At 43.4% G+C, this 27,302-nt stretch overlaps 1 protein-coding gene across 1 annotated transcript in view; it reads left to right on the plus strand.

Annotated features, from left to right (window-relative positions):
* The window catches only part of LOC141111476 (IgGFc-binding protein-like), a 132,412-nt gene extending 110,069 nt beyond the window's left edge, over window positions 1-22,343 (plus strand). Inside the window, exons 27-35 of the mRNA XM_073603769.1 lie at window positions 714-1,290; window positions 2,136-2,734; window positions 4,731-5,298; window positions 7,708-8,303; window positions 11,251-11,773; window positions 13,822-14,021; window positions 15,643-16,014; window positions 18,763-19,046; window positions 22,304-22,343. Of these exons, the coding sequence (XP_073459870.1) occupies window positions 714-1,290; window positions 2,136-2,734; window positions 4,731-5,298; window positions 7,708-8,303; window positions 11,251-11,773; window positions 13,822-14,021; window positions 15,643-16,014; window positions 18,763-19,046; window positions 22,304-22,343 (3,759 nt within the window). The remainder of the gene's footprint in view (window positions 1-713; window positions 1,291-2,135; window positions 2,735-4,730; window positions 5,299-7,707; window positions 8,304-11,250; window positions 11,774-13,821; window positions 14,022-15,642; window positions 16,015-18,762; window positions 19,047-22,303) is intronic.
* The last annotated feature ends 4,959 nt before the right edge of the window (window positions 22,344-27,302 follow it).

Raw genomic sequence — 27,302 nt, forward strand, 5'->3', positions numbered from 1 at the left:
GAAAGCGTGGTCAGTAAACAAGCAAAAGTTTGCTAACTCGTAGTCGCCGGTTCGGATTAAGCAGAAGCATAGTCAAAGAACAAGCCAAATGTTGGTAACAAGTGGTAGCAGAGATATGGACAGCAGAAGGAGTGACATGAGCAAGATATTGGCTGGAGAGAGCACAATAATCTGGCAAAACAGAAAGTGCAGAGACATGGCTTAAATCAGGAAATTCATGGAAAGAGCAAAGAGTTCAAGGTTCCAATGGATCAGATAGGGTGCTATCAAGTATCTCAGGTGGTTCAGCAAGCAGAGACATTGCCAGACATGGCAAAGGTCTTAGGTTCCGAACTGGGTCCTGACAGCATCATTCCACCCAATTCCTGTAAGACTCAACCCTCATGGAAGCAACTGCTTGGGATTCTTCCATGTACAGCCAGAGTAAAAGTTAATGCTGTGTAAAACAAGGCCCACACATCAGCAGGGCTGTTCGAGCAGTGAGCACTACCCATTTCCAACAGTAGAGATAAAGGAAGGACCAAGATTGCCCCCTGACCAACAAGAAGACAACTGGAATTAAGGTATGTATGTTAAAGGAATGTGTTAAAACAGGTGCAAGGAGAGGTAAAAGGGGGGAGGGGTAGGAATAGGGAACAACATTTGGAGTTGAGCTTTTAATAACTTTGCACAAAACAAAAATGTCTAAGTTGACCATATGTTTTCTCCCTCAGGTAAATGATATTGCTGTCAACTTGCCAATTACTTTATTGAATGGGAAGATCTCAGCAAGCATCAGTGGCTTCAGTACTTTAGTGCAAACAGATTTTGGTCTTTATGTGTCCTATGAATTAAGCTGGTATGCGGTGGTCACACTCTCTAGCAGCTACTTTGGCCTTACCAAAGGCCTTTGCGGAAACTTTAACCTCAACGTTGAAGATGAGATGATGACTGCAAACAATACAGTTGTCACCTCCATTATAGACTGGGCCATAAGTTGGAAAGTTAATGACCGTGATCCTTTCTGTTTTGACCTCTGCCCAGAAGGCAATTGTCCAACTTGTGATGATGACCAGAAAAGACCGTATGGCAATGACAAACAATGTGGTCTTATCATCAAGGCCATTAACGGACCCTTCAGGGAGTGCCATTACAAAATAAGTCCAGAAATTTTCTACAATAACTGTTTGTATGATGCCTGCATTTATAAAGGTGCCAAACTACTAGTGTGCCATGCCCTTAGTGCCTACAATAGCATCTGCAGAAAGAGTGGAGTTAAAATTTATGACTGGAGAACTCCTTCAGGATGTGGTAAGTAATGAGCCAAAATAAGGCAGTGTAATACATCAACATTAAACACACACATACCTCCAGTATATATACACTATATTACCAAAAGTATTGGGAGACCTGCCTTTACATGCACATGAACTTTAACAGCATCCCAGTCTTAGTCCAGAGGGTTCAATATTGAGTTGGTCCACCCTTTGCAGCTATAACAGCTTCAACTCTTTTGGGAAGGCCGTCCACAAGGTTTTTATTACCAAAAGTATTGGGACACCTGCATTTACATGCACATGAACTTTAATGGCATCCCAGTCTTAGTCCGTAGGGTTCAATATTGAGTTGAGTCCACCCTTTGCAGCTATAACAGCTTCAACTCTTCTGGGAAGGCCGTCCACAAGGTTTAGGAGTGTGGTTTATGGGAATGTTTGACCATTCTGATGTAGATGAGAAGGCCTGGCTCGCAGTCACCGCTCTAATTCATCCCAAAGGTGTTCTGTCGGGTCGAGGTCAGGACTCTGTGCAGGCCAGTCAAGTTCCTCCACCCCAAACTTGCTCACAAATAGAGCTTTCTTTGGTGGTATTTAGGAGGGTTGAAGCTGTTATAGCTGCAGAGAGTGGGCCAACTCAATATTGAACCCTATGGACTAAGACTAGGAGGCCAATAAAGTTCATGTGCGTGTAATGGCAAGCATCCCAATACTTTTGGTAATATAGTGTATATATATATATATATATATATATATATATATATAAATATACTGTATATTACACATTATATGGCCAAAACTATGTGGTCAGCCCAAAGATGCTGATATTTTAGTTGTGGATAAAGCATTCAAAAACTAATTTTATTATTATATTTATCACAGCTGTGTCATGCCCCGCAAACAGCCATTATGAGGCTTGTGGAAGCGCTTGTCCAGCTACATGCACAGACCGCACTGCGCCATTCCACTGTCCACTCCGCTGCGTGGAGACATGCCAGTGCAACAAGCATTTTGTCCTTAGTGTTGATAAGTGTGTTCCTGTGTCAAGTTGTGGTTTTCCATTCAACGACGCATACTACCCACCTAATAAAGAATTCTGGCTTGACGACGAATGCCGTGTACATTGTAAGAGCGACCCGTCCTTGGGAATGGTGGTTTGTAAAGAGAGCAGCTGCAAAAAAAACGAGCAGTGTACAGTAGTGAAAGGAGTGCGCAGTTGCCGACCTGTTAGCTACTCTACTTGCTTGGCTAGAGGAGACCCTCACTTCACAACTTTTGATGGCAAAAAATATGACTTCATGGGAACGTGCACCTATAAGCTTGTTGGCTTGGCTTCAGCGAATCCTTCATTACCCTTTTTTACTGTCTACTTTGAGGGCAAAAATAGGGGGAACCCATCTGTATCCCACGTAAAAGTCATCACTCTGTCAGTCTACAAGATGCTTTGGACCTTCGACAGGAAATTTCCACAACAAATCTTGGTAAGCACTTTTTTTTTCCTTTTTTTTCTTTTAAGAGTTTTATTTCTGGGAAGAGACAGGGATGGATGGTAAAAGTGTTTGCATAAGGAATGATTGTATAATTTCAACAAAACTGATTTGATTTTGCCATGAAATTAGTGATTTAATCATCAGCAAAATTCTTAATTTTGCTAATTGAGCTTCTTAGACAACATGTATTTGAAAAAAAAAATCTACTTATTTTTTATTTATTTAGAGCGTGTTTTTTTTTTGGGGGGGGGGTGGTTATCTAGTGTAGCTAACTTTATTTCATTTACAAAAAGGGTTAAAAGAAGCTTCCCTGACCCTTATGCCGCTTACACGCGCCCGGACTTTACGGCAGAAAAGGTCAGATGGAATCATTCCATCGGACATTCCGATCGCGTGTGGGCTTCATCGGACTTTTTTTTTTCAAAAATTCTGAGGGACCTAGAAATAGAACATGTTTTAAATCTTTCCGATGGAATCAATTCCTATCGGGAAAACCGTTCGTCTGTATGCTATTCCGACGGACCAAAAACGACGCAAGGGCAGCTATTGGCTACTGGCTATTGAACTTCCTTTTTCTAGTCCCGTCATATGTCATCGCATTCTAAACGATCGGACTTTGGTGTGATCGTGTGTAGGTAAATCCGTTTCAGCGGAACTCCGTCGAAAAAACCGTCAGAGTTAATTCCGATGGAAAAACCGGTCGTGTGTACGTGGCATAAGAAACATTTTAAAGCTCATTGTACCTTTAAAATCCATCAGAAATGTTCCTAATTTCTCCTTATGAACTGACTTCCAAGCTCTTTGCAAATATGGCAACCTTTTGGCGAAATCTCGCAATTTTGACAAAACAAAAACTGTAATTTTCACCCGTTCCTATTATATATATAAAAAGTGCGGCGCTAAATGAGAATGGTCTTAGTATTGGACCATATATTAATGAGTAATGTTAAACACTCTGAACATGTGCAAACATAATTAAATATACACGAAACGAAGAGTGCAAAATTTATACAATTTGAATTTAAAGTCCATACTGTGAAAAGTGACTGAAAAGAAACAAAAGTGTTGAAGTGTTGAGCCAGGTGAGTAGATATCAACCTCTAAATATAAAAAAATGCTGCATGAAGGTAGAATAGTGGGAGAAACCACCACCGATAAAACTGAGGCTTACCGAAGCATATGGACTCAAAAAGGCATATGCCAAATGAGTTGTCAGAGCTTTGCGGTGACAATGCAGCGATTCAAAGGAACGTCAAGGATGTTTAACACCGAAAGATGGTATTCACACTTTCCTCCAGGGCACACACACAGGGGAAAACTCAGAGATGGGATCCGTTGCATGGGTTCACAGGTTAACCATAAATTAAATAAAAATTCCACATAGTGTGAATCCATTTAACAGGAAGATTTATTTAAAAAGTGATAGGAAACACTCACATTTGAGTAGATACAAGCACTTGTTTGACTGGAATATTAACACAATGGCATCAGTAGGCTTTACCCAACGCGTTTCATCTGAGAAGGCATCATCTGGGGTGTAGCCATACTGCAGCCATTGCGTTTAAATAGATAAAGACCCCCAACAATAAGACACAAACCTGCAGGTGATTAGCCAAAGGAATGTAGCCACTTTTTGAATGTTAAAATGGCGGTGACCCGTGCCATTCAAGCCTCGCTATAGATAGTGAATAGCCAGGCAGAAATTAAACCACTTCCTGATAGAATGGCAGCGGTGCACGCCTTTCAGGCCTCACTATGAGTGACGTTCCTATTCTATCCTAATAGTCACTCGTTCCTATTGCCTATACGCCTTACCATTATCTTAAAATTAAAAAAATAAACTTTTTAATTTCTATTTAAAGCTATGACCTCTTGTAGAATGGCTGTGGGCATAGAGGTCCATTTGAATGTTTTTTGGTGTCCAATCCACAAGTACATCTTAAGGTTTTGCATAATATTAATACAAAATTGCTTCTCTGACTTTCAGGTCAATGGCCTTGCCTGTTCCCTACCATTTATTTACCAAGGCAGTAAGATTGTCTCATACATTAGTGGAAATATTGGAGTTATTAAGACAGATTTCGGTGTCAGTGTGACCTTCGACTGGAACGATAGGGCAGCAGTGACTGTCCCGATTACTTACTCTGGTTCTCTTAATGGTTTATGTGGCAACTACAACAAAAATCCCAGAGATGACTTCATTTTGAAAAATAGAAAATCAACATCAGATCCAGTTCATTTTGGAAACAGCTGGACAGTTTCTACTACTCCTGGCTGTACTTCAGAATGTATCCTCAACTGTACTCAATGTACAGACAGCCAGAAACAACATTATGCTGGGGAGCAATACTGTGGGCTCATCACCAAGTCCAAAGGACCTTTTGCTAAATGTTTCTCTGTTATTGACCATACACCATTCTTCGAGGATTGCACTTTTGATGCTTGCCAATACCACGGCCACCCATCTTCATTCTGTAATGCCATATCTGCCTATGTGGCTTCCTGCCAGGCTGCTTACGTCACACTTCATGCCTGGAGATCTGATTCTTTCTGCCGTAAGTTGGAATTTGGAGTGCTTTTTATGTAAATTTTTTTAGTTCGATGTTTTGGCGAAAGTAGCCATTTTATGCTCTTAAAAGGGTTCTATTAAACTCCTTTACTCTTGACACACAATCACTTTCAGCGCTTAGAGTTCTGCTATGGCGTCTGAAAATACAGCAGACCATTAGTGGCAATAGAAAAAGATAAACATCCTATGGTTATGCCCCGCCAGTGCAGCTGTCCTCAGATCAGGGGATCTAGTTAATGACTGTAAAAAAGGACACAGGAGGGCACACAAGCCTAGTGCAATACCAGGGATTTATTATATTTAAAATCAGAATAAAATCAAAGCAAAATGAATAATCAAAAAGGTAGAGGATATATAAGCATGATATAAAACCAAACACAGACCTGTGCAGGAATCGTGTAGCCTGACATACAATTCCGTTGCGCTGGAGAGCTAATATGTTTCAGGGGGGATGCACCCCCTTCCTCAGAGTTAGTCAGTTCCCAGCCTTCGGTGAGCAAAGAGCCGGAGACTGTCAGTCACTGGCTCTCTGCTCTGCCCCTCCAGCACTCACTGGAGTGCCGGGGTGTGGAGGGGGCTGGATTAAGCTCTCAGCGGCTTGCTGATAGGCTGAGCCAGCTGCACATGGAAGGGCAAACACATGAAAGACAAAAACAGAACATTCCATAGCTCAACTCACCAACCGGTGTGTGTGGATCCTGACCATATGGTCTGGATCTTTTCAGAGCCTGGACTGGCTCTGTGACGCCAGCCAATAGTGGGCTTCAGCCCGCTGTTGACTAAATACGGGTCACAGGAGTGCATTGTGGAGACTTCCCTTAATTTGTTGTCCCATAGCCAAAACAGTAAGGGAGAGGAAATCCTTGCAAATTCAGGCAATTCCTTGGGAACCCCCAGGTCACCAGCACTGGTGTCACCACTAGAAGATTTCCTTCTATTTCTCTTCTGGGGAAACCCCAAAATTTGGAATTTTCTTTTACTTTTGCTTTCAGCCCAGGTTCACACTGACAGCGGGATTGAAATAGTGCGAGTTCAGCTGAACTTACACGATTTCATGCCCGCATGTCAGTCCGACTTCGGGGGCGATTTCAGAGACATCTGTGTGGGTTGCTGCACAGATGTCTATACAAATCACACCCGGAAGTCACGAAAAGTAGTACAGAAACTACTTTTGGGAATTGGCGAGGTGCCGCAAATGTGGCGTCGTACCGATTCGGACGGTGTCATTGCCGGCAAATGCCACCAATTTGGCATGCGATTTGACATGCCATATTGCATCAATGTGAACCTAGGCTTAAGGATAATGTTAAACAGGACAAATAAAGAGGGTAATCCTCCTTAACTGAGACACAGACAGCTATAAAAAAAACTGACAAGCGTCCTAATCCCTCTGCACCCTATCCAAAACGAAAAAGTTTTGCCTTTAGTTATACTTTAATTTTAAGACAGTATAGTTTGTGTAAACGCACATGCACAATAATGGCACTGCAACCCAATCATGCAATCAGGGCCGGCAAGAGCTCTCTGTTTCCACTCACCGTGCCTGACTTGTGGTCTCCGCCTTCCAACACAAGAGTCCATCCATGTAGATAAAGTTGGCAACCAGGTGAGGATGAACTAATGTCTCGATATTTCGTCCAAGGAGTACACATGTTCCAAACAGAGCCAAACACTAACAGGTTTCAGCCTATTAAGGCCTTACTCATAGTTAGATAGTTGACTATGAATAAGGCCTTGATAGGCTGAAACCCGTAATGCCGCGTACACACGAGCGGACTTTCCGGCAAACTTTTCCGGCGTACCGGAGTCCGTCGGACAATTCGATCGTGTGTGGGCTCCAGTGGACTTTTTTTTCTCAAAAGTTTGCCTGACTTAGATTTGAAACATGTTTCAAATCTATCCGACGGACTCGAGTCCAGTAGAAAAGTCCGCTCGTCTGTATGCTAGTTCGACGGACAAAAAGCCACGCTAGGGCAGCTATTGGCTACTGGCTATGAACTTCCTTGTTTTAGTCCGGTCGTACGTCATCACGTACGAATTCGTCGGACTTTGGTTGATTGTGTGTAGGCAAGTACGTTCATTCAGAAAGTCCGTCGTAAAGTCCGTCGAAAAGTCCGCCGGGCAAAGTATGCCACAAAGTCCACTCGTGTGTACGCGGCATTAGTGTTGGTCTTGAACATGTGTACTCCTTGGACGAAATATAGAGACATTTTATTCATCCTCATGGTTGCCGACTTTGTCTACATGGAAGGAGTTTAGCTTGTGTGCCAAGGGGGAGACGCAGGGTCAAAATGATTTCCTTTTGGCTCTAAATCCATCTCATAACTGCTTTTTATTTTTGGAGATGTTAAAGCTAGCTATGTACTCATTCATTTCATTTGTTTTGTTCCTTTAGCTCTTTCGTGCCCTGAGAACAGCCACTATGAACTCTGTGGTAATGCCTGTCCGGTCACGTGCCAAGGCCTTAGCCCCCCACCTGGCTGTGAATTTACTTGCAAAGAAGGTTGTTACTGCAACAACGGGTTTATTTTAAATGGTGATAAATGCACTCCCATATCGCAGTGCGGTTGCAATTACCATGGTAGATATATACAGAAGCATGAGACCTTCTACTCAAATTACAAGTGCACCAAGAAGTGTGTGTGCGGGTCGGGAGGTGTCCTCAAATGCACACCGCATTCCTGCAGTGCCAATGAGAAGTGCAAAGTGGTCAATGGAGCACTTGGTTGCTTTGCAGAAGGTTATGGTAAATGCGTGGTCTCTGGGGAGCCACATTATAAGACCTTCGATGGTTTTGTCTATGACTTCCAAGGCACGTGTGCGTACATTTTTGCCAAAACGGTGATCAATAACTCCAAGCTGGAACCTTTTACAGTCATGGTACAAAATGAGCAGTATGGAAATTTGAAAGTGTCGGTGACCAAAAAAGTTGCAATATCTGTATACAACTACTTTGTTGAAATCGAGAGGGGCCACATGTGGAAAGTGAAGGTATGCATAAAAACTTTAATTTATATATACTTTTAATGCTTAACACCCCTCAAACTTAAATCTTAAAAAAAGCAAAAAAAAAAGCTAAGCTTGGTGGTTCCATTGTTTAAATAAGTGACACAATTGGATATTGTGAGAAATAAGATGGTGAGACAATGGTTGGAACTAAATTGTGAAACAAATCTACTCAATTTGCATGTCACAGACCTTAACCAAGTAACTGATTTTTAATGGCCCAGTATTATGATGAATGCAGAAAGAGGAGGTACAAAACACGGGTCCATTTTGAATTTCCCGTTTTCCATTTGTGGTTTCCACCTTTATTTGTAGCCCAAATATATGTTGCTTAGAAATAAAAAAAAAATAATTCCCCATGCTTGATGCATGCAAAAGAAGTAGAAATAAGGACAGCAGAGGGTGCATCTAAATGTAGCAATATAACAACTAATATATTCACACAACAATTGGCAACTTACAATGCATATACTGTACATGTAGACACGTCATTCAGGGTCAGCTTCTGGGGATGTGTCAGAAACCATGAACCAGACCGAGACAGAAGTACAGTAAAATCACACTTGTTTATTAATAAAAATAAAAAGGTAAATAGAGTAAGCGTAGTCAAAGCATAGCGGATCGGGTAGTCAGCCAAGCCAGAGTTCAGTAACCAGATCGGGTAATCAGCCAGGCCAGAAGTCAGGGATCCAAGTAGGGGAACAGCAAGCAGGATAGGGAGTCAGAAGGGATGTCAGCAAAGCCAGCCTTTAAACAGGAACACAGGAGATGGTTTCTTGTGATGTGACCAAGGCGAAGGCAGGAATGAAGTGAGCTGGAGATCTTTAAGTAGGCGGGACTGACGAGCAGATCCACAAAAGCTAGTTAACTGTGGAGAGAGATGAGAGCTGACAATTAGCCGACAGCTGAGCGGCCAGCTCAGAGAAGGAAGGGCTGAGCGAGCCCTGACAGGATGCAACTTCACAGAACAGGATGGGGTCTCTTAGGAGGGATTACAGCACTTGTGCCTGTAATGCAAAGGAGACACCACTGGGGGCAGCAGACTAAGTGTAGCAATACGTGAATGAAAAACAAGCTGTGTAAAGAGGATCTCACAGAAGTAATGGGTTAAGATCCTTATAACACGTGGGTCTTCTGCTTCATGTGGGTCAAATTGTCCATTAATCATCCAGATATAGGTTGAGTGGGGTTCAGCTGTCTCTGGAGCCTGTGGATGTGGATGGGAGCCCTGGAGAGCACTGGGAGACCACAAAATAATGGTGGAGAGCACGTGGCTCAGGAAGAGATGTCACATGCATGGGTGTGGTTAGATGCTTTGAGGGAGGGCTTCCTCTTTCTCAAACCAATAGCTCAGCTCTCCTACTGAACAATCAATGGGCGATTGAACCCACGTGAAACGGAAGACCTACATGTTATAAGGCTCTTAGCCCTTTACTTCTGTGATATGCTATTTACAAAGTTTAAGGAATAAATATTTAAAAAGTTTGCTTTTCGCTCACCTATGGCTACACTTAGTCTGCTGTCCCCGGTAGTGTCTCCTTTGCATTACAGTCACATGTGCTGCAATACCTTTCAAGAAAGCTCTTCCTGTTCTTTGAAGGTCTATTCCTGGAAGCTGAACCTGAATTCAATTTCTACATGTATATGCCTGATATCACTACATTGTTGTGTATATTGCCAATTGTCCTGTGAACAAATTCGTTTTTATACTGCTACACTTAGATGCATCCTCTGCTGTCCCCATCTATTACCGTAGAGATACTTTAGTCACTTAAGAGGTGCTGCACTACAATGTTTTGGAATCACTCCACCACCTCTCCCGCAGCCCCCAAGCCACCTCCCTCCAGTGTGTTGGTCACATACACTTCTCCACATACATAAAAGAAGTAGAAACGGTCTTGTTGTAAAGTGAAGGACATTCTCGACATTTAAAAGTTGAACTTAGGGATGAAAACTAAAACATATCTACAGTGTACAGCCAAATGTCTTATGCACACCTGACCCAGGACTGGTGCTACCACTAGGCAAACTAGACAGCCGCCTAGGGTGTACTGCTGCCTAGGGCGCCTAGCCACTGGTGTTCCTACTCTCTTCTCTCTGCAGCAAGCACCTAAGTCTCAGCATTAGCAATCAGCCATCACTCCATTCACACAGTTTCAGAGGCGCAGTGGCCTGTGTCTGTGTCCCAACTCTTAAATTAATGGGAGCAAGCAAACGTTCATTTATGGGCACTGATGGGCTGCATTGATGGGCACTAGTAGGCTACACTTGATGGGCACTGGTGAGGTTGCATTGATGGGCGCTGGTGAGGCTGCATTGATGGGCGCTGGTGAGGCTGCATTTGGTGGGCACTGGTGAGGCTGAATTGATGGGCGCTGGTGAGGCTGCATTTAATGGGTGCTGGTGAGGCTGAATTTGATAAGCACTGGTGGGCTGCATTTGATGGGTGCTGGTGGGCTGCATTTGATGGGCGCTGGTGAGGCTGCATTGATGGGCGGTGGTAGGCTGCGTTTGATGGGCGCTGGTAAGGCTGCATTGATGGGCGCTGATGAGGCTGCATTTAATGGGCACTGGTGGGGCTGCATTGATGGGCTGGTGAGGCTGAATTTGATAGGTGCTGGTGGGCTGCATTTGATGGGCGCTGGTGAGGCTGCATTGATGGGCACTGGTGAGGCTGAATTTGATAGGCGCTGGTGGGCTGCATTTGATGGACGCTATATTAAAAATGTGGGGTATACATGGGCAGGGCAAAGAGCGTGGAGGCAAAATGAGGTTTCCTCTAGGGTGTCAAAAATCCTTGCACCAGCTCTGACCTGACCGGTAAGGTCAATTAATGGTGGATGTCTCGTTATCCCTCTTAGACTATGTGTTTGAACTTCTAGATATATGCCCCATTTGTATAACCTAGCCAACTAATTTTTTTGCTTACCAGGTTGATGGAGAGGTCATAAAATTGCCACTGAGTCTTCTAAATGGCAAAATTGTAATACACCAAGGAGGGAGCAATGTTGTCCTTCAAACTGACTTTGGTCTTGAACTTCTCTATGACACGGTTTACCATGTGAAACTCCAGGTTCCTTATACCTACAGGGCAATAATGGGAGGTCTGTGTGGCAACTTTAATGGAAATCCAAATGATGACTTCCAGCTTCCTAACGCTCGCGTCACAAAGAAAGCAAAAGATTTTGGACAAGCCTGGAAAGTGAATGCCAGTTATGAGGAATGTGATGGCGGTTGTGAGGATGCGGAATGCTTTAAAGGGTTGACTGAGAAAATGAAACTTTATATGGCCAAAGATTCTTGTGGCATGATTACTGACCCCAAGGGCCCATTTCAGCCATGCCACTCGGTTATCCGGGCTGAACTGTACTTCAAGTTTTGCATTTTTGATGCTGCTTTGCTTGAGGGGAAGGACGGCATCCTCTGCATTAGCCTCCAAGCCTACACCTCTGCCTGTAACCATGCTGGGGTTACCATTTCTGGGTGGCGGACATCTTCTTTTTGTCGTAAGTCCTGCACAAACAAAATTGCTTGACTGTAAAATTGGTGGTCTTTTCTTATATGTCAAAGAGGAGAAGATAAGCAACATTGGATGACCATAAAATCAGTGATCCTTTTCATGGGTCTGAGTGTCAAGGATAGGCAACATTGATTGACTTACATTGTAGAATGCAGACAAGCTAAATGAACACTGAGTAATTTTTACAATGGAATAAAAAGAGCAGCGGCGATACCACACATGTGTGGTGTGAACACCATTTACATAGGCAGGCGCGACCTACGTATGCCTTCGTTTCTGCGTGCAATTACGAGGAGATAGGGGGAGCTTTATTATTTATTTTATTTTTATTTATTTTATTTTTACACTGTCCCTTAATTTTGTTTTTCCTGATCACTTTTATTCCTATCACAAGAAATGTACATCTCTTGTGATAGAAATAAGGCATGACAGGTCCTCTTCATGGAAACATCTGGGGTCTAGATACCCCAGATATCTCCTCTACCCTGAAAAGCTTGAGATAAAAAAAAAATTGATCTCTGCTTTCCAGAAAAAAAATTGCAGTGTTTACATCTGCCAAAGCAGGAAGTGATGGCATCACGCTGCTTCCAGACTCCCAGGATCATAGAGTTGCCCAGGGACCATCCGGTCTTCAGACAGCTCTGTGGTACATCCCCCCACCCCCCCTCTTGCTGCCTGTAAAAGCAATGCAGCAGCTAATCAGCCACTAGGCTTTTACATTAGAGGGAATTGCCGGCTTAGAAGAAAGGTTTCTGGATGATCATCCAGATGTCTCCTCTTCAAGTCTAGGACGTCATATGATGTCCTATGGGGGGGGGGGGAAATGGTAAAGTGCAGCCCTAATAGAGCCAAAAAAGCAGAACACCAAAAGCATATACGTGAGTCCATAAAAGTGAAAGAAAGAAAGTCCCAAAGCATAAAATGATAAAATGTAAAAAAAAACTCTTCATCCAAGGTAATGTGATTGTTCCTCCTTCAATTTATCACCTAAGTGATCCACCACCAAGCGCTCTATCAAATACTCTTACCAGAATACATTGACTTCAGGGGAGTAAAAATTGTGATGATATGTATGGAATTCCATCCAGGATGGGGCAACCCTCCTCTTGTCTGATTATTCCATTAGTAATCACCATCATCCAAATTGCAAGGGTCCACCACAGTACAAAGAAAGAATAAAAAGAATCACACAGTGTGAAAACTGCTAGATTTTATTAAAATATGCCAATGTACTCACAAGATAAAAAGTAAAAGCATTTGCATACCAGTAATCAGTCCCAAGGCTCAGACGTGGCATGAAAGCCACGCTAAGTCATCACACTTGCTTTCTCCAAAAATCAACAGGGGAGGGGGAACCAGAACTGGAAACAAAGCCAATACTGGTCCAACCTTCGATATGGTATGCTGTGCAACCAAGCCTCAGTATCTCATACAGCTTTCCACAAACATAGGAAATTGGCCTGGCTCCCATAAAACTCAAGTCTCCATTCCAGGAGAAGCCTGTTTCAAAACACCAGTCAAGACTAGAATATATGAAGTTGAGCCCCCTTTTATGTGTAAATTTAAATTTACACATAAAAGGGAAACGACACAAAAAAATTCATTGCAAAAATATATTTCCCTGATACATAAGAAAAAAAAAAAATGTTGGTGGTGGATCATTGAGGTGATTAGTTGAGGGAGGAGGAATCACATTCTGTGGATGAAGCGTCTTTCACATTTATGTTTTGGGACTTTCTTTATTGTATGTTCAATCCCATGGGCTCATGTATATGATTTTATTGTTTACACTGGACCGGTAATGACAGCTCTCTATGTTTCTACGTGCATAGCAACCAATCGGAGATTACGTTTCCTGCAGTCAGATCAGTGCAGAACGAATTCTAATTAGCTACTAGGAGTACTGCCCTTTGTACTTAATGTATTTGCCCCGTGCCCTTCTACTAACCAAACACAAATCTGAATTCTGTATTTTTCCCATAGCAATGCAGTGCCCAGAGAACAGCCACTATGAACCTTGCACCCGGACCTATGAGAACACATGCTACATGTTATCTGCTGACATAAGACACTTGGACTCGTGCTTCGAGGGCTGTATGTGCAACGCGGGCTACATGTATGATGGGGAAAGATGTGTCCACATGGAAAAATGTGGCTGTGTCTTCAATGGAAGATATCTCATGGTGAGGATCTCTTTCTACAGCTGAATACAAGAGGGCAAGAAAGGGAAGAGGAATAGAAGAGGAATAAAGAAATGAAGAGAGATAAACAATGGGGGAATAGGGAAGGAAGGAAGGAAGGAAGGAAGGAAGGAAGGAAGGAAGGAAGGAAGGGAGGGAGGGAGGGAGGGAGGGAGGAAGGAAGGAAGGAAGGAAGGAAGGAAGGAAGGAAGGAAGGAAGGAAGGAAGGAAGGAAGGAAGGAAGGAAGGAAGGAAGGAAGGAAGGAAGGAAGGAAGGAAGGAAGGAAGGGAGGGAGGGAGGGAGGAAGGGAAGGAGGGAGGAAGGAAGGGAGGGAGGGACTTCTAGATGGATTATCAGGTATCTTTTTACATTCAATATTATAATATACCTGCTAAAGTATGTGAGATGTATAAACACATTTTTTTGTGAACAATCAATTACTTAAACCACTACAAATAAAAATATCCAAAATTTGAAAGCTGCAGTCAATCAGACATAAATTGCCACAACTGTATAAAGAACTCCTTATATTAGGATACAGACAGTGCTATCATCCATCGTGATGTACACCGATGTCCTCAATAATTATTGTGTGAAATTATTATGAAAGTTCTTCCATGTGAACAAGGTGCTCAGCACAAAATTCAATCCGAAGAACAAACATACGCTGTGACCAAATGCTCTATCTCCTCTGTGCCCCTAGTGTACACACCACACTCACCAGATGTTGTTGACTCCTTAATAAGAAAAGGAAGTAAGATAAGATAAGATAAGATAAGATAAGATAAGATAAGATAAGATAAGATAAGATAAGATAAGATTTATTGTCATTGCAAAACAAATCATAATGAAATTAAAATTACATTTTACATAAAATTGCGCTTTTTGTTGCCAGTGTATCATGCATTAGGTCCCCCGTCTGGTTATTTGTGGTTCTTGGTCTTTTTAAGTTCCAGCCAGTGTGTTCTCAGCATTTGTGGCTTTTCCAATTCCTCAATTGGTAGGCAGAATGTGACAGGTAAAATGAGCTCAAGCTAAAATGTACCTGAAACCACCGCCTTGCTCTGCTGGATGCGTTCCAGAAAGCGGAAGTGACATCACCGAAAGCCCCCAACCTACGCGTTTCATCAGCAATGTGCAATGTCTTTAGGATTCAACGCATGACACACCGGCAACAAAGCTCAATTTGACTTCATTTTTTACTAAGCAGTTATCAAAATCTGGTGAGTGCGGCATGTACACTAGGGGCATGGAGAAGAGAGCACATTTGGTCACAATGTACATTTGTCCTTTTGATTAAATTTAGCACCGAGCAATTTATTCACATAGAAGAAATTTTTTGATAATTAAAAAAAAATGTTATTACATTTTAATTTAACAAAATATTTTACACAATACTTATTGAGGACATCGGTGTATATCACTGAGGATGATTGTGCTGTCTATATCCTAATATAAAGAGTTGTTTATATCTTTTTACGTTTATTGGACAGATATAACAGTATAAAAAATACTTTCAATGATCTCTTGAATAGACTAAATGGGAGCAGATAAGAGAAGTTCTCTGTTAAGGTTTATATTATAACACTTTAAAGTTATCCTCATGTATTTTGTTTTCTTCAGGAGGGTGAGTCCTACATTAACAAAGACTGTACCCAAGAATGTAAGTGCCATAATGGAGGGGTCCTCTGCAGACCCATGTCATGTAAGGCCAACAAGCGTTGCCTAATCCGCAATGGAGTGCGCAACTGCTACACTATACAAAGCGATTGCCAGATCAAGGCTAACACCTTCACTACTTTCGATAGGACATCAGGAGGACCTGTGCCTCTGGGTCCTATTGTGGTGGTCTCTATCTGCAATATGGATAGTGACACTTGGTTCAGAGTTGTGGCAGACGTTCAAAGCTGTGGCACAGACATCCATGCAGTGGCCAGGATCCATGTCTTCTCTTCAACTGGCATTGTGTCCATATCCAAGGAAAAGGAAGTATGGGTAAGCTATCTGAGAGCTTTTACTTGATTTAACACTGTGTTTAAGGCTAAATAAACCTTAAGGTGACTCTGTTGCTACATTTAAAAGTTGCCTTTAAAGTTTCTGGGAATGTCAGGCTCTGTTTGGTTCACCAGCACTTTACCTACTCCACCAAGCCCAGGGCTTATTGTCAGAAACCATGAAATCAGGCCGAGACAGAAGTACAGTTAAATCACACTTGTTTAATAATCAAAGTAAATAGAACAAACGTAGTCAAAACATAGCCAGAGTTCAGGAACCGGAACGGATAGTCAGCCAAGCCAGAAGTCAGGGATCAATGTAGTGGAACAGCAAGCAGGATCTGGAGCCAGAAGGGATGTCACCAAAGCCAGTCTTGAACAGGATCACAGGAGTTTCTGCGATGTTGACCAAGGTGAAGGCAGAGAACCCTTGGACTGGATGGCTTAAGTAGGCAGGACTGACGAGCAGGATCATCAACAGCTGAGTAACTGTGGGGAGATAGGAGCTGGCAATTAGCCGACAGCTCAGTGGCCAGCTCAGAGAAGGAGCCCAGCCCTGATACTTATACTGTATATGTTCACTCCTCCAGTAATGCAGGAGACCACACACATTGAATTATATTTTAAGGGGCTGCATAGCGTTTTGTATTTTTTGTGTCAATTGTCAATCAACACACTTCCTGTAAGCCAAGGCAGCTTTGGACCAGCTCTGTGGGGGGGGGGGGCACATCATTGAGCCATCCTGGGCTCACACTACTCATAGACAACTAGTCATGTGCACTGCCGAAAAAATGTGTTTGTTTTCGTTTTAGTTTCATTTGTTTTTTTTTAAGTTTTTCGGGTCATTCGTTATGATCGAAATTCATTTTTTCGAATAAATTTGTAACTTCGGAAAAATTTGAAATCGTTATGTTCCATTCGTTTAGATATGGTATTTCATAAATTCGGAAATTCGGAAATTCGAAAATTCAAAAACCTGAGAATTCGAAAATCCTAAAATCAGAAATTATAACTAACTAATAATAACTATTAAATTATAGGTCTTGGAATTTCCTTTCAAATTTGGCTGTTTATGAACGTAACGAATATGAATTTATCTGAAGTTACGAATTATCTGAAATAACGAAAGCCGCATTAAAATGAATGGAATGTAATGAATTAGTAATAATAAATAATAATAATATATTTTTATTACTATTATTATTAATATTAATAATTTATTACGTTCCATTCGTTTAGATGCGGCATTTGTTATTTGGATTCGTAACTTCGGATTAAAATTCATATTCATTACGTTCACTAACTGGCAAATTTGAAAGGAAATTCCAATACCTATCATTTAATAGTTAGTAATAGTTATAATTATTAGTTAGCTATTATTAGTTAGTTATTGTTTCATATTTTCGGATTTTTATTCTTATTTTCGGATTTTAGTCCTTCTGAATTTTTGCATTTTCAATCTTATTTTTGGATTTTCGAATTTCCGGATTTTCGAAAGGGAGTAGTTGTTAGTGCCACGCCGCCGAGGGGTTGGTTGTTTGCCACCGCCCCCCCCCCCCCCCCGAACAAAAAACCCACCAGCCGCCACTGCCCCTGAGGAATTTGAACTTTTGTACTAGGCACCCCTGGAGTTCATCTTTAGAAGAAGATGTTAAAAGATAAAGTCCAAATGAGAACTGGAGCCATATAGCTCACATTTATGTGAACAGGAGCGTCACTCACTAAACAAGAACTTTAATATGACAAATCAGTTGAAGAACATAACTCAGAGGGGACAGCAGGAGAAAGGAAAAATGGTGAAGAATTTTATTTGCGGCCCTCTGGGAATTCACACAGAAAATATTGCTTTGATGGTATCGGACACCTGCTAAGTTGGCATCATTTAACCCCCAGACTCCTAACACATGCTGGAGATGTAAAGCCAAGAAAGGGGACATGTTTCATGTATTCTGGACATGCACCTATATCCAGAACTATTGGGAAAATATCTTCAAAATCATCTCAGACATAACCAACCACACAATACTCCCCTCGGCCCGAACTTGCAGTACTAAATCTAAACATCAAGAAAATTCCCCAACCCTTCAGACATGTAACAACTCACATACTTTTGGCCACCAGACTAAGTACAACAAGACTATGGATGGCTGACAAGACCCCAAACCATTGCACACACTATTGACCTAGTGAACCTACACTTCAGCTTTGAGACAATAATGGCGGCCAGCATTGGTCAGGCCGCCAAGACTCGAGAAGCATGGAAACCATAGGCAAGGTGGTCTAGTACTGCGACAGCCATGTAACACTCACATCTAATGCTTACCTCTTTCTTGACCGAGCAATATGAATGGTCCGTACAGGTTTTGTTTGTATATACACTGTACGTTTTACCATAGAAGGTTACAAGAGTCAATAGCCATACCAAGTATATGCACAATGGGTCTTCTCTCCTCCACAAAAGTGCTCCCATTTGGGGTGTCAGGGCAGGAGAGGAGAGCGACGATAACATTGTCAGCTTCCAATATGACAATCAAGCTAATCTGTTAGTTAACAATGAGTTTCTCATGTTCACTTTACAAGTTTAGCAATGTCGCTGCACGACGTACAATGTCCACATTGTTATTTGTATTTACCTTTGAAAACATTTCAATATAAACCAATTGAAGTAAAAAAAAAAAATATTTTATTTGCCAGCTTGCTTGATTCGCTTGAAATATCTAGATGTAATGGTTCTTTTCCATATTTGTAGGTGAATGGGCGTTTAAAGCCACTTCCAGTTAAGGTATCTGAGATGATAAATATCAACCTCAAAGCTGCAATCATCACCGCTCAGATCACTCAGCATCTAAGAGTGGAGCTGAGTGATGGCGGACAGCTGAAGGTCACCATCACCGGAATATTGGAAGATCTTTGTGGAGCCTGTGGAAACTTTAACGGGTTAATGGAGGATGATTTGATGACTCCGGATGGGAAAATTGCCAATGACATCCTTCAGCTTGTGATATCCTGGAGAGGAAGAGACCTGTATGGTTGGTGAGTTGAGAACATCTTCTACTATCTAATTTAACCATTTCACAACCAGCTGTTGTAATTGAATGGCAGGTCGGGGCACCTTCTGTTCTTAGTAGGACATTTAAAATGGTCCTTGTTGGCAACACGCATGCATGCACCAGGTGGGCTCACTCTGCATGTGATCGTGCTGTCATTAACAGATAGAATTAAGACCGTATAGCCAAATTCCTTGGTGACCTAATCAAGGTACCTGCTTACAAAATCACGATAGGAAGGATTGTTCAGTATCTCATGTGCTATGTTACACCCTACCAGAGGTGGCAAGTGCACTGTGGGTGCATGGGCGCTGCCCCCCATCCATGCGCCCAGTCCTTTTCGAGATGCAGGACGCATGGATTCCCATGGGTGGCCGGGAGGGGGTGGTACTTTTTGAAGTACCTGATTAGAGCCAAAGGGTCTGATAGGCTTCAAAATAGGGTGGGCTCATGGGGGAAGAGAGTGCGCCTTGATCCCACCCAATTGTGTGACGATAGCAAATGAATTTTAGCTATTTCCACACTAACCTTCCTCCCCACCAATCAGGAGGCAGGGCATCAGACCTGCTTCCTGATTGGCCAAAGTGCCGAGCAGCCCTATTGGATGCCTGGCGCTTAGGAAGAGGAGCGGAGGAGACACGCGCTGGAGCGGAGGTTGCCGCCGCTCTGAGAGGAGCTGCTGCAGTGCTACGGTAAGTCCCCTCGGCTCTCTCTCTGAGTCGCACATGCGGGGGACCTGGGGAGGGGTGCTACCAGAGCCGCGAGTTGCAATCCGCGGGGGGCTGCCAAAACCACAACCCCTGCAAGTGGGGGGGTCGGCGGGTACAGTGGCTACATTTTACTGGGCTCAGTGGCTGCATATACTGGGTACAAGTGGCTGCCTGCGGTTACAGTTACAGTCTGCGGACTTGAAGGTATCGGTATCGGTATCAGTATCGGAGCATTTGCATGAGTACATCATGCAAATGCTTAGTATCAGCACTGATACTGATACTGGTATCAGTGCAACACTACTTGCATCCATACATTTACTGGTACAGAGTGCAGGGATGAGCTATTTACAGAGTGCAGGGTTGGGGGGGGGTGTGCTAGGTGCAAAGTGCAAGGTTGAGGAGTGCACTATGTGCAGAATGCTGGGTTGAGGGGTGTGCTATGTGCAGAAAGCTGGGTTGAGGCGTGCGCTATGCAGAATGCTGCGTTGAGGGGTACGCTACGTGCAGAGTGCAGGGTTGAGGGGTGTGCTACATACAGAGTGCTGGGTTCAGGGGTGAGCTATGTACAGAGTGAAAGGTTAAGGTGTACCCTATGTGCAAGGGTGCACTAGGTGCAGGGGTGAGGTGGGTGCTTAGTGCAGGAGTGAGGTGGGTGCAGAGTGCAGGAGTGAGGTGAGTGCAGGAGTGGAGTGGGTGCAGAGTGCAGGGGGTGAGGTGGGTGCAGAGTGCAGGGGGTGATGTGGGTGCAGAGTGCAGGGGTGAGGTGGTTGCAGAGTGCAGGGGGTGATGTGGGTGCAGAGTGCAGGGGGTGATGTGGGTGCAGAGTGCAGGAGTGGAGTGGGTGCAGAGTGCAGGGGGTGAGGTGGGTGCAGAGTGCAGGGGTGAGGTGGTTGCAGAGTGCAGGGGGTGATGTGGGTGCAGAGTGCAGGGGTGAGGCGGGTGCAGAGTGCAGAGGGTGAGGCGGGTGCAGAGTGCAGGGGGTGAGGTGGGTGCAGAGTGCAGGGGTGAGGCGGGTGCAGAGTGCAGAGGGTGAGGCGGGTGCAGAGTGCAGGGGGTGAGGTGGGTGCAGAGTGCAGGGGGTGAGGCGGGTGCAGAGTGCAGGGGGTGAGGTGGTTGCAGAGTGCAGGGGGTGAGGCGGGTGCAGAGTGCAGGGGGTGAGGTGGGTGCAGAGTGCAGGGGGTGAGGCGGGTGCAGAGTGCAGGGGGTGAGGTGGTTGCAGAGTGCAGGGGGTGAGGCGGGTGCAGAGTGCAGGGGGTGAGGTGGGTGCAGAGTGCAGGGGTGCACGGCTCTCCTCCCCCCCAGATTCCAGTATAGAGTTCTACGCTCCACTCCCCCCCCCAAGTACAAGGCAAGACTCTCCTCCCACAAAGTCCCCCCCTCCCCATTCCAGTACAGAGTTTTCCTCTGTCCCAAATGCTATTTACAGCCTGTTGTCCTCCGATCTACACCCGCAAGCATGCCAGTTCCAGAGGCAGCTTCCTCTGTAGAGATTCCCCGCCCCCTTCCTCCTCTGTTCTCATAGATCATGTGTGTACCAGAATGATCAGAGCGGCTGCCGGGAGAGGAGCGCTGTCACTTGGAAATACAGAAGCAGCGCTTCTGTATTTCCAAGAGACACTAGCGAGCAGCCAGCATGGGACCAGCACCGGAGGTGACCGAACTCCGGCGGGTAGCATGGGGCTCAAGGGGTGGGCAGCACAGGGCCCCCCAACAAAGACGGCCCTGCTTGTCTTTCTAATGCCACAGGCGACAATGCCACCTAAGGACACCTAAGGACACAAGAGGGAGGTGCACCAAATTCAGGTTTAGGGCAAAAGTCAGTGGATCACCCTAATGCCCCGTACACACGGTCAGACATTGATCGGACATTCCAACAACAAAATCCATTGATTTCTTCCGACGGATGTTGGCTCAAACTTGTCTTGCATACACACGGTCGCACAAAGTTGTCGGAAAATCCGATCGTTCTGAACGCGGTGACGTAAAACACGTACGCCGGGACTATAAACAGGGCAATAGCCAATTGCTTTCGATCGGAATTTAAAGGATCGGATTTTGTTGTCGGAAAATTTTATAGCATGCTCTCAAACTTTGTGTGTCGGAAAATCCAATGGAAAATGTCCGATGGAGCCCACACATGGTCGGATTTTCCGACAACACGATCCGATCGCACATTTTCCATCGGAAAATCTGACCATGTGTACGAGACATAGCAGTTAGCCAGGCTAGTTACCACCTAGCAGACTAAATTTATGAGCAGCCCTGTTCAGGATCAGGGTTCTACACTTGTCTTAAAAAAATTGGATGACTGCAAATGAAAAAAGTATCATGGACAGTACTCAACTGATTCTCTGCATGTGATGACACAGAGGGACCACCCACAGTTTGGTGCTTTAGAACATCAGAGCCTGCTGGATCCAGGGATGTAATGCACCTTACCGAGGCACCCCTTGACTATATGAGCAGTGTTTTTTTGAAAAAAGGAATGTCTCTTTAATTTTAATCTTCCTTATTTTCTTTGTATTTACAGTGGGACCCAAGTCACCAGTCTAACCTCCAATAAACCCTGAAAATAACCTTGAAACAGAGAATCTCCATGTAATCCAATATGGCCCCTTATCTCCCTCCCACCTGCACATCAATCTCCTAAAACTTCCCAGCATTTCTAATTTCTGTCATTACCAGAGAAGCAAAAATAAATTAAAAAATGATGGAATAAAATAAAAATTATGCTTGCATAAACTTTTTCCCAAGTGTTTTATTTGGATTTTATAAAATGACCACCTATAAAATTTCTGAAGGAAAAAACTCACACTGGTATTTGGAAATGTTTTTTGACCGTCTCTTAATTTTCATCACACGTAAAGCAGGGAAGAGCAAAGACTTTAGGCTAAGGTGTCCTAAAAATGCACAACAGCCTACATGAAAATTTGGTTAAAAAGAGCTGGTGATTATTTTTGCTATATGGGTGCCTATGACAGTCCAAAACATAGAAGACTGAAAACCGTGCAGCCTGAAAGCATGTATAACATTGTAACAGACCTGAGTGAACTCACTTAGGAGGACCTAAAGCATTATTCCTAGTTGAATTCGATTTTCCTGACGCCAACATGGCAACATACATATGTAGCTCCGCCCCTATCTCCACCCACAGGACCAGTTTAGATCTATAAAAGGAAGTAAAGAGAGACCCACTGTCACAAACCATGAAATCAGACCGAGACAGAAGTACAGTTAAATCACACTTATTTATTAATAAAAGTAAAAAGAACAAACATAGTCAAAACATAGCCAGAGTTCAGTAACCGGAACGGATAGTCAGCCAAGCCAAAAGTCAGGGATCAAAGTAGTGAAACAGCAAGCAGGATCTGGCGCCAGAAGGGATGTCAGCAAAGCCAGTCATTAAACAGGAACGCAGGAGATGTTTCTTGTGATGCTGACCAAGGCGAAGGCAGAGACCCTCTGGACTGGACGGCTTAAGTAGGCAGGACTGACGAGCAGGATATCATCAACAGCTGAGTAACTGTGGAGAGAGATGGGAGCTGGCAATTAGCCAACAGCTGAGCGGCCAGCTCAGAGAAGGAAGGGCTGAGCCCAGCCCTGACACCCACCCCATTCTCCTTTTTTCCCTTAAGATCTACACCTGCAAGACCGTGATGTTGCAGTAAGTTGCTACCTGCCAACTGATTCAGAGTCTGCCTAAGTTCAGTCTTTTCTAGGAGCAGTGAACCTAAACCGACTTTAGGGTCTCCGCTCTGGGATCTATGTCCCCAATTCAGTGTGTTCCACTGAAGTCAGGCTAGGAGGCCGCCCTGACTCCATGTAATCTACTGAAAAAGTAGAGAAAAACCTCAGCCACCGCACACCATGCAAGGCCAGCATGTAATAAGTGATAGTAGCCTCAGCCTAACTCCACCCAGGCTACGCCTCCCAACATGATTTGCCCCACCCACGGGGCTTAGTCATGAAGGTAAGGATCAGCATTTGTCTCAAATTAGCTCATGTGGAAGAAAAAAGCACTAAAATGTTTAACAAGTCCAGTAGTACCAAGCCGGCTTTAGGGTATTCTGCTTACCTCCATGACTAAGATCTGTGGGTAAGGCGAAACATGTTGGGGGAGGACTGGATGGAGTCAGGTTGAGGTTGCTATTTACTTGTTACAAGCTGGGCATGTACAGTGTGGCTGAGATTTTTCTTTCCTAGGTGCAGTCCCACATCTTAGGTTGCTAAGCGTGCTAACAAAGTGGGGAGCCCCTTCTGCTGGTCTTTTGGGACCGAGGAGTTCTCTAACAGCGGAACCTTACATGGTGCACCTGAGTTGGTGTTTGGATGCTGGGGTCTGTGCTGTATGTGTTTCTCTGCCTTTGGTGTTCCTTTCCATTAGTCCTAGGGTCTTGATCGTATTTTTCCTTTTTTACTTAAAGTGGGGTTCCACCCAAAAAGCAAAAATACATGAAAAATCCTAAAAAACAAAAAACAAAAAAAATTTGGATATATATTTTTTTAACTTACCTCTAAATGCCTGTTGCTAGGGGGTCCCTCGTAGTCTGCCCCTTCCAGTGCCTGGGCTGGTGACATCACTTCCCCCTTGGCACAGGAAGGGCTCAGCTCTGCTCCCTCCCTCCCTCCTGTCAATCATCTGGGACCCATTACAGGTCCCAGGTGACTGAGTGGCCAATCACGGCGCGCGGCGCCGCTTGCGCATGGAGCCACAGCCCGGCACCCACAGTTGCAATGCGGGCGCCGCTGAACAGAGGGGGAGACAAGCGGGGCTTCGATCCCCCGCATCGCTGGACCCAGTGACAGGTAAGTATCCAATTAAAAGTCAGCAGCTGCAGTATTTGTAGCTGCTGACTTTTAATTTTTTTTTTTTTTTTTACTGGACCCCCTGGGTGGAACTCCTCTTTAAGTTGTACACATTATAACCCTTCCTGTTTAGCTTGTTAGGTATCACATATATGCTGTCATGTTGGTGTCAGGAAAATTTGTATCAAATGCTTACCGTAATTTTCCTTTCCTGACGCCAGTCCATGGCAAGCAATATACAAGACCCTCCCTTTTGATTTTGTTATTTTACCAGAGAATGGGGGGGTCTCTCTTTATATTCTTTTATAGATTTAAACTGGTCCTGAGGGTGGAGATAAGGGTGGAGCTATATCATATATATGCTTCCATGGATTGGCATCGGGAAAGGAAAATTACGGTAAGTATTTAAAACAATTTTCCATTTTTTTTTCACAATCAAAAGGGCACAAGAGTGAATGATATTATAACCAAAAAAAGGGCAAATTAAAAAAAACGTTGTAATGGTAAAAAAGGAATACATTAGATTTTCCTTAAAGTCTATGTGAAATATCACCTTGTAAAACAACCAATTCAGAATATAATAGAAACGAAAGGTAAACAATTTGTGTATACATATAAAAACATGATAAATGCCTTTTTTCCCCCTTTTTATAAATGATTACATACCCTCTGTTCTCAGCTGCATAAGGAGCTCAGAGAGCTGGGGGAAGAGAAACAGCAGCTCCTTGGTCTTCACAGTAAATGGCTGTACAGAAGAGGGGGCGTGTCAGCACAAGTCTGAGCACTGGAGGAGAGCAGACTGAGTTCCCAGCACAGCCGGAAAACTGACCACACTGTGTTCTCATGCCTAGAGTAGTCAGTTTTTAATAGGAAAACAGAGGGAGTGGTAGGAAAACCAAGGATTTTACACAAAGGAAGCAATACAAAGAGAACAGGACACTTTTTCAGACAAAGTACATGATACAGCAGGCACATATCAGGAATATGAAATGTTGGGTTTACATATTTTTAAAACTATTTTATGGTAAACGTAAAAAAAAAAAAAAAAATCAACAATTTATAATTTGCAGAGTTTAATCACTAATTCATGGCATATTTATTACAAATTAAAAATCTATGCATTGATAATGAATTGTGTGTGTAAAAAATATATATGGCCACTGTGGACAGATATGTGAGATCTTGTTCCAGATTTCTGCTCTTACCACCTGGCTCTTTGCATTATTGAATATGACTGGTGGAGGAAAATTCTTCCATTTAACCGGTATTGACCTCCTCTGTCAACATTCCACATATGAATGTTCTGTCTGATTTCTTTATACATTCTCCTTGACAAACATGGGTCTGGCATACTACCACACTTCCCAAGTGACACCTACAGATCTGCTTGCAGTTATCCACCAAAAATGTCTTGTTGACCTGTGCAGACAAAAATAATAGTTTTGTTACAATTATTCTGTATGTTTTCAATAAAAGCGGTCCTTTCTATTACATTGTAACAAAATACTGTAACTAAATTACTTCACTTCAACTTTCTGAAATTTCAAAATGTTACCTCCATTCTGCTTCAGCCTGATGCAACTCACTTTGGTAGCCTGTGTGGCACTCACGACATGCCACACGGATAAGACTGACCGCTGCTGACACTTGCTATGCCAGTCATGTGATGTAAGCCGTCAATAATCTCACTTTTCACTAGCCAGTTGCCTATGTATTGAAGTCTTCAAATTAGGCAACATAAAACCGTGAGCTCAGGAAATATACTATACTACAACATGGACTGCTATCTATCATGTATAAAAAAGTATTATTTCATAAATTTAGCGTAGGTTCCTAAATTTGTCATGACTTAAAGTGGTTGTAAACCCGAAACCTCAAAACATTATTCTTTTGCACAGTTTAGTAGATAATGTTGGTATAACCTATGTCTCAAATAGTCATCCTGGGTTATAGCCCTCATAAATCTGCCAAACTGTGGGTGTGGCCTAGCACCAAACTTGTGTGGTGGAGATCTAACTTCACAATATTCTTCGCTATTATTCCCCTTCCATTTATACAGAAAGTCTCTCTCTGTATTCTCTGACGTCTCTCATCTATTGTCCGTCTCTCTGATGTCCCTCGCTCTGTCTCTGATGTCACTCTTTCTGTCTCTGATGTCTCTCTCTCTCTCTCTCTCTCTCTCTCTCTCTGTCTTTCTCTAAAGTCTCTCTCTCTCTCTGATGTATCGATCTTTGATGTTTGTCTTTGATATCTCTCTCTGATCCCTCTCTCTCTGATGTCTCTCTCTCTCTTTGATTTCTCTTGCTGATGTCTCTCTCTGATCTCTCTCTCTCTCTCTCTGATGTCTCTCTCTTTGATTTCTCTTGCTGATGTCTCTCTCTGATCTCTCTCTCTCTCTCTGATGTATCGATCTTTGATGTTTGTCTTTGATATCTCTCTCTGATCCCACTCTCTCTGATGTCTCTCTCTCTCTTGGATTTCTCTTGCTGATGTCTCTCTCTGATCTCTCTCTCTCTGATGTCTCTCTCTTTGATTTCTCTTGCTGATGTCTCTCTCTGATCTCTCTCTCTCTCTCTCTGATGAAGAATCTGTTTACCAATAGCAAATAAACCCCAATGTGTCATAAATTCCTAGAATGAACAATTTGTGGAACAATGGTCAACACTGAAATTTGTGTCCATATGAACTACCATTCATACATACCGTGTAATATCGGCCTTCGA

The sequence above is a fragment of the Aquarana catesbeiana genome, linkage group LG10 (assembly GCF_042186555.1).
Source record: "Aquarana catesbeiana isolate 2022-GZ linkage group LG10, ASM4218655v1, whole genome shotgun sequence".
Lineage (NCBI taxonomy): Eukaryota > Metazoa > Chordata > Amphibia > Anura > Ranidae > Aquarana > Aquarana catesbeiana.